The sequence below is a fragment of the Pteropus alecto genome, unplaced genomic scaffold, assembly GCF_000325575.1.
Source record: "Pteropus alecto unplaced genomic scaffold, ASM32557v1 scaffold304, whole genome shotgun sequence".
In the NCBI taxonomy this organism is placed as follows: Eukaryota; Metazoa; Chordata; class Mammalia; order Chiroptera; family Pteropodidae; genus Pteropus; species Pteropus alecto.
This window is the reverse complement of record NW_006435869.1, coordinates 238,428-246,925: the sequence shown is the minus strand read 5'-3', so window position 1 is coordinate 246,925 and position 8,498 is coordinate 238,428. Positions and strand designations below refer to the sequence as shown.

General features: G+C 37.7%; 1 protein-coding gene and 1 non-coding gene across 2 annotated transcripts in view; both read left to right on the top strand.

The window, feature by feature from the left end:
• Positions 1–8,498, top strand: part of LOC102897830 (zinc finger protein 14-like) — a 14,209-nt gene that overhangs the window by 2,785 nt on the left and 2,926 nt on the right. The window contains exons 2-3 of the mRNA XM_015589234.2: positions 5,427–5,553; positions 5,750–5,810. Of these exons, the coding sequence (XP_015444720.1) occupies positions 5,427–5,553; positions 5,750–5,810 (188 nt within the window). The remainder of the gene's footprint in view (positions 1–5,426; positions 5,554–5,749; positions 5,811–8,498) is intronic.
• On the top strand, positions 5,039–5,157 carry LOC112479625. Its single transcript, XR_003046243.1, has one exon. It is a non-coding gene; the product is annotated as a 5S ribosomal RNA (ribosomal RNA).

Here is an 8,498-nt window from a genome sequence, read left to right as displayed (position 1 = left end):
CTGCTGCTTGCTGGGGAGCCCTCCTGTGAGCTGTGCTGCCCAGTGCTGTGTTTTGTCCCACTGAGTCTGTATACAGAGGACTCCAGGTTGACAGTTTGGTGATTTGTTGTCCTTTGGGAGCAGGCGTATGGGGTGGGGCCCTGCTTACAGTGCTCCTGGGTCAATGTCTTGGGTGGAGCTTCTCTGTGTTTAGAGTGAAGGTGTGACTGTTCAAAACAGATGTAAGCCTGGGTTCCTTAAATTTAGGTAGCAACCATTCCATGGTGGAGGCCTCTAATCCTCAAGGAACCGATTTGAGGCCCCTGGAGAAATAAGTTTATAAGTGTGCGATTAGAAAGAACACTTACTGCCCTGATTTTTTTCCGGGGACCTAAAATGCAAAACAGAGAAGGACAGAGAGAGGAAAGAAGAGGAATGAGATACAGATAAAAGATTCACAATCTGACCCAATTGGAAATCCAAAGTACACTAACAGAATTTACATAACAAAAAAGATAAAAGGGCGCTCCTTGGCCCTTGAGCCTGCAAAACATAAGTTCTGGATTGTTACCATCTCCTATAACGCAGTAATTCACTGTCATGCAATGACTCAATGCTACATTACATTAGTTATACCTGGGATGTCAGTAAATGGAAGCAAAGTACCCGATGACCTTCAGGGATTACTGAAATAACACAGGGCACATGGCATACTTCACGATGACCATGAGAACCTTTTCCTTGCCTCATGGTCATAACACCCACTATCTTCAAATCTCTCTGGTGTCAGGAAAGCTTGGAACCAATAATATATAAATTAAAATGTGCCACTTCCAAATTGGATTCACCGGACGGGAATTACGGTTTTTACTTTTTAGTAAAATTAGATAATATAGCCTGGTGTAAATTAAACAGGACCCTTGAGGACTGAAAACTGCTATAAGAAACCTTTTAGGAAAATGTGATTACCCCCAGTGCTTCTCCTTTGAACAGCCGAATTTGGCCTGTTCTTAAATCTGGAAAGAATGAATGACAGCTCACTGTATTGCCATAGACTTGAGGCTGTGGTGGTACCAAATCAGCCCCTAGTCCCAGTCCCCAACTGGCCTGTTCTTAAATCTGGAAAGAATGAATGACAACTCACACTGGATTGCCATAGACTTGAGGCTGTGGTGGCACCAAATCAGCCCCTAGTCCCAGTCCCCAGCATTATGGAAATTACTGACCCCATCCACCCAGCAACTGGTACACATTCTGCTATCAAAGATTTGGCCAAGTGTGATTTGTTCAGTGCCTGTGTCAACAGCATCTTAGCAGCCTAGCTGCCGTTGGCCTTCACCTCTGAAGGGACACGATACAACTTGACCTGGTTCCCTTCAGGGAAGCTCAGAAGCACTGCCACCGCATACAGTCTCTGCAGGGAAGATTTGAGCTGCGTTTACCTTGCTCCAGGAGTACATGTGACATGACATTCATAACATTCTCTTTTGTGGACATTCTTTTGACATTTAGGGCTTATATATATTGAAAAAAGTGGCTTGAAATAAGTGGTTGGTCCGTTGCCTGAAACATGAGAGCCTGATGCCTTTGTTCCTTTTTAAAAAACTATTTTAATAAATAAAATGCTACAACCTTCCTGACACCATGAAGAAAAAATAGCTCTAGTAGATTCTTTTGTGTTAGTGAGGCAACAAATTCCTGTTTCCAAATTTACTTGAGCCTATTTAGGCCACTACTTGCAAACTGCCCCAACCGTAGAAGGTTCTAGACTGTTTAAATTGCCATTAATTGCCTCTCCTTCCATCTGCAGTTACATGATGGCCTCACATTGTAATATCTGTCTTACTCTTTTCTTAGTTATTTTGACCAGATGTTTATCGATTTTATTTATCTTGTCAAATAGCTTTTATTGTTTTGATGTTCTTCATTGATTTCTCACTATCACCTGGATTTCTAATTTTTATTATTTAATTCTGCTTACTTTCGGTTTAATTAGCTCTTTTTGTTTCATAATTGGATGGTTACATTAATGATTATAGATCTTTTTTTCTAGTGTATTTGTTCGATGGCATCACTTACCCCTTGGGCATTGATTGCTGTTGCTGCCAAAATATTTATTTTTCTTGAGATGTTTTTTGATTCCATATCTTCTTTAGAAGTGTGTTATTGAATGTCTACATATGTGGGGTTTATCGAACTATCTGTTATTAATTTCTAGACTAATGCCTGTGTGGTGTGAGAGCATATTTTGCATGATTTCTGTTCTTTCAAAAATTTAAGGTGTGCTTCGTGTCCCAGAATGTGTTCTGTGTTGGTGAAGGTTCCATGTGAACTTGAGGAGAATGTGTATTCTGCTATCGTTGCATGAAGGAGTCCACAGATTACAATTAAATCCAGTTGTTATGTGGCACTGTTGAGTTCATCTCCGTCCTTGGAGATTTTCTGCCTGCTGGGATTTATAACTCGTGATAAAGGGGTGATGAAGTCCACAGTGGTAATAGTGGATTCCTCCAATGTTCCTTGCACACACTCAGTTTTTGCCTCGTGTATTTTGTGTCTCTTGTGCATGAACACATGAAGGATGCTATGCCTTCTTGGAGAATGGATCCCTTTTATTATTGTTTTAAATTTAAATACATGTTATTTTAATCAAACTGTCATCTGTTATATTATGATAAATACAAAAGGTATTTTACCTTCATTTATTCTTTCTTCATCATTTGTATTATAATGAATTATTGATCACTTCTTTTAAAGTAGGTGTACTCATGACAAATTCCATCAATTTTTGTCTCTGTCTTTTATTTCTGAAGGATAGTTTTATACAGAATTCTAGAAGATTGGGTTCTTCTTTTAAAAATTTAAATATTTCTCTTTACTTTTTTTTTCTTTGCTTGATTTCAGAAAGAAGTTTAATTCTAATGTTTGTTTCTTGAAAACTAAGGTGTTTTCCCCTCTGGCTTCTTTCAGTATATTTTCTTTGTCTTTGATTTTCATCTTGTTTTAATATGAGATACTTGGTTGTGGACTTCTGTTCTTTTTCATGTTTAGAGTCATGTGAGCTTCCTAGATTGACAATTTGCCATCTATTGTTAATTCTAGGAAAATCTCAATGATTACTACTTCACTGATTTTATTCTGATTTTTTTCTTTTCCTTCAGGTATTCCCATCATGTGCATTTATACCTGCGTAAAGCAGATTGTCCTGGGGATCATGGATATTGTATTCTGTCTTTTTTTGTTCTCTTTTGTCTTAGCAATAACTTTTTTCCATGCTAGGAACAAACTATTTGGGGCATTTTTTCTGAATGCTGAGTTTATTTTCTCTTTCTCAATTTTGGAGACACTGAGTTATCCTGTGACCTAAATGCTCTGGTAGATCCAAGAAGAGAAGTTCGTTTTCAAGTTTTTCACTTTTTTCTAGTGAGGTTGGTCGGGAATGACAGCTTCTAACTTACTTAAATGCCAGACCATAAACCCGAAGTCTCTGACTCCACTTTTCTGTCATTGACAGCTGACAGCTTTTAAGCCTCAGCCTTCCTTCTTCACCCTGTGCCCCACATCTGTACAAGTTGATAAGAAACCTTGAATCCATGCAAGCTCCTGCCCTAGCTCGCCCCCTTAACTCATAAAAAAATAAGTCTGTGCACCTTCTTTTACCTTTCACAGGCTGTTTCATGCCTGATTGAGTGGCCTGCCTTATGCTTCCCAGTGATCTCAATCATAGAAGCAATAACTCTTTTCATAACTGTTGGTTATGTGTGGTGTCATTAGCTGAGGGATCCCATGCTTAGGGGTTGAGCAATCGTGCTCCTTTACTCCTTGGGGGCACTTGAAAATTACATAAGAAAGAAGGGCAACCTCTACAGTGGCTGGTCAGGAAACACTTCCTCCTGATTGGGGAATGGAGGTGTTATGTCCTTTTGCAGGAAAGCACTGCTGACACCTTTAGGTATTTTATAATCGTGGGCAAATTTACCATCAAACCATTGTGGACGTCAGTGAACTCTCTTGCAATCTGCAGCTTTTAACCAGTGTCAGCAGCGCTCAGGATTGACTGTTATCATTCTGCTGGAAAGCACACTTCTGGCATATTATTATCTCATATGTGTGCTGATGTGTGCCCCAAATTGGCTGGAAGTGGTCTTGAGGCACATAAGTATAAGGATCTTGTGGCCTAAGTTATCATGCTTTCTTCCTTGTATCTGAGCTCTAATTTCCAAATAACTTTCTAGACCATAAAATCATACAGAGAAAGAAAAAACCGAGTCTGTGATAAATGTTACACAAGGTAAAAGCAATACTTCTGTACAAGCATATTTTCAGCAAGCTGTGTCTGATTACAGGCATACTGTGGACGAACTGCAGGTTTGGTTCTAGACCACTGTAATAAAGCAAATATCAATAAAGAAAGTCACATGAATTTTTCGGTTTTCCAGTGTATAAAGAAGTTACATTCATACTGCAGTCTATTAGTTGCGATAGCTTTATGTCTAAATGGTTAGTGTACATACCTTAATTTAAAAAAATACTGCTAAAAAATGCTAACCATCATCTGAGCCTTCACTGAGTTGTAATGTTATTGCTGGTGGAAAGTTTTATCTCGATACTGATGAAAACGCAGTATCTGCCAACCGCAATAAATGAGGTATGTCTGCACTTCTGATGGTCTGGAGGACTTTAGGACAATATGGCCAGTTACACTTTGTTAAATGTCGGGTTTTCACAGGCCTCCTGGACTCTGTTTTTGGCAATGGGAGTAGAAGAAAAAGCTTCCAGTTCTTCATTATGATTTTATTCATTGAAACCTCATGCAAATGTGACCCTCTGTTTTATGGAGTGCTATAAATGGTGGGGAATATGGAAGGAGATGAAAGAATTTTTTCCACACGGAATTGGTAGTCTTAAAATGATAATATTCGTTTCATTTGTATACCATTTCTGTCATTTCCAACATTGTCTGAACCCTGTCATTTGAAAAATAAAAATGTAATGTAATCACAGTAAAAATGTGTTGATAATTTCCATGTGTTTATGATGATGTTAAATTTATAAAGAGATCTATGGCCATGCTACCCTGAACAAGCCCGATCCCATCTGATCTCGGAAGCTAAGCAGGGTCGGGCCTGGTTAGTACTTGGATGGGAGACCACCTAGGAAGACCAGGTGCTATAGGTGTAAAAAATAAAAAAATAAGGGATTGTAAACTGACAAGATCCTTGCAATCTGTGAGGTCAACCAAGGGTTGCCTCGCCTAAAAAATTAAATTAAACAAACAAACAAATAAATAAATAAATAGAATGTGGCCAGACAGTAAATTCTTGATGATTAGTCAGAGTAAATGTTTGGAGATGATAGAATCATACAAAACCTTCCTATAAATAGAGGAGATATTTAGTGCTGTCAGTCTCACACATCCTACTCTACACTCATTTGGGGTGTTTTAGGACTCTGTGGCCTATGAGGATGTGGCTGTGAACTTCAGTGTGGAGGAGTGGGCCCTACTGGATCCTTCCCAGAAGAAACTCTACAGAGATGTGATGCGGGAAACCTTCAGGAACCTGGCCTCAGTAGGTAAGGATGACAGCTTACCTTCACTTCCTCAATTAGAGAACAAGTATTTCTTACCTGTCAACATTGTTCTAATGTATACTATGAGAAGGAAGTTAGTCAATAAGCTGGGCATGGTCGCAATTTACCATAGAGCTAGAATCTAATAACTGTAAAATTTCTAATACTTTGGAATTATTTCTCTGGGTCTGCATTTTAGGGAAAAAGTGGGAAGCTCATGACATTGAAGATCAGTACAAAAACCAAGGAAGAAAACAAAGGTGAGTCATACAACAGAAAGCGGTGTCTCACATGAGAAACCTGTTATGCTATAGAACTTTAAAAGTAGCAACCAGAACAACCCTTGCTTCAAATTTCTTACTTCTCAGAAAATTTTTAACTGAATTACACTTTCTTATATATGACATAGATATTCAGTATTTGCAAACTAGTTCGCATGGAGACAGCATTAATAAATCCTATATATGAATATCACTTTTTTTTGCCATTTTTCTTTAAGTATAGTTGGTATACAATATTATATTAGTTTTAGGTGTACAATGTAGCGATTCGATCTTTTTACAACTTACAATGTGATCACCGAACTAATTCTGGTAATCATGTCCCATGTAAACCTATCACAATATTATTGACTGTATTCCCCTTCACCTTTTTCCCCATCCTTCTACCTCTCTCCCCTCTGGTAACCATCTGTTTGGTCTCTGTTTCTATAAGTCTGTTTATGTTTGGTTTCTTTCTTTGTTTTGTTTTTATAGGTTCCACATATAAGTGAAACCATATGGTATGTGTCTTTCTCTGTCTGACTTATTTCATTTAGCATAATACTCTCTAGGTCCATCCATGTTGCTGCCAATGGCGAGATTTCATTCTTTTTGATGGCTGGGTATATATACCACCTTTTCTTTATTCATTTGTCTATCAATGGACACCTAGGATGCTTCCATATCTTGACTATTGTAAATAATGCTGTAATGAACATAAGGGTGTATATATATCTTTTCAAATTAATGTCTTTTTCTTTGGATAAATAACCAGAAGTGGAATTCCTGGGTCATATGGTAGATCTATTTTTAGTTTTTTGAGAAACTCCTTCCTGTTTTCCATAGGGTCTGCACCAATTTGCAGTCTCACCCACAGTACACAAGGCTCCCCTTTTCTCCACATTTTATTTGTTGTCTTTTTCATAATAGCCATTCTTTTTGGTGTGAGGTGGTATCTCATTATGGTTTTGATTTGCATTTCCCTGATGATTAGTGATGTTGAGCATTTTTTCATTTGTCTGTTGGCCATTTCTATGTCTTATTTGGAGAAATGTCTTTTCATGTTCTCTGCCCATTTTTTTGATCAGATAGTTTATATTTTGTTATTGAGTTGTATGAGTTCCTTATATATTTCGATATTAACCCCTTATTGGATATATCATTTACAAATATATTCTCCCATTCAGTATGTTGTCTTTTTGTTTTGTTGGTTTCCTTCACTGTGCAGAAGCTTTTAGTTTGCAGAAGTCGCATTTTTTAAAATTTTTGTTTTTGTTTCCCTTATTTAATGGGACATACCCATAAAGATATTACTCAGACTGATGTCAAAAAGTTTACTACCTATGTTTCTTTCTAGGAGCTTTCTAGTTTCAGGCCATAAATTTAAATCTTTAATCCATTTTGAGTTGATTTTTATATAAGGTGTAAGACATTGGTCCAGTTTCATTTTTTTTGCATGTATCTGTCCAGTTTTCCCAGCACCATTTGTTGAGACTGTTGTTAATCCATTGTATATTCTTATCTCCTTTGTTGTAGATTAGTTGACCATATAAACAAGGGATTATTTCTGGGCTTTCTATTCTGTTACATTGATCTATGTGTCTATTTTTATGCCAGTACCATGCTGTTTTGATAACTGTAGTTTTGTAGTATAGTTTTAAATCAAGGAGTGTGATAATTCCAACTTTATTCTTCTTTCTCTCAAGATTGCTTTGGCTACTTGTCATCTTTTGTGGTTCCATATATGTTGTAGGATTATTTGTTATAGTTCCGAGAAGAATGTCATTGATAGTTTTATAGTGATTGCATTGACTCTGTAGATTGCTTTGGGTTTTATGGTCATTTTAATGATATTAATCCTTCCATGAGCACGTATATCCTTCCATTTGTTTGTGTCCTTTTCAATTTCTTTTGTAAGTGTCTTACAGTTTTTCGAGTATAGGTTTTTTTACTACCTTGTATAATTTTATTCCTATGTATTTAATTTAAGTTTTTGGATGGCAATTGTAAATGTAATTGTTTTAATTTTTCCTTCTGATTGTTTGATGTTAATGTATAGGAATGTGATGGATTTTAATATATTAATTTTGTATCCTGCTACTCTACTGAATTTTTTAAAAGTTATTTATTTATTTAATTCAATTTATTGTGTGACTCTTGGTATCTATATAGCATACAGGCTTCCCTTAAATTAAACTTCCTATCCATAATGAATTCGTCAAGAAATGTAAATAGAGGAGGAGTGCAGGAAAAGGGAGGGGTGACAGAAGAATTTTGTACTGTACAGAGCTGTGAGTGCAAGCACTTCATTTTTGCCTCCTCTCAAATAACCAACATGCCCATGCTAATGTTCGCCCAAGATGTCATTCAGCTTTTACTTTTGGTCAATGGTCCCTTAGTAACCCCACAGCCAGCCTCCACTGCCTGTGCCTTTGGCAATTATCCTTGGTCAGGGACTGGCTCTAGCCTTTGTAGATGCCTGTGGATGCTGCAAGTAGTTCCTCAAAGGGGAGAAGGGAAGGTAACTATTATTCACTGTACCCCTGAGGCTCTACCTTTCTGCAGAGTGGGTAGGAGAACCCAGGTCCTTCCAGGTCTTGGCAGTGCACTAAAAGACCGGCTGAAGCATTGAGAGAAGGCTGACAAGCCAGAGCCCAGCCTGGTGGTCGGGGATGGGCGGGTGGGGGG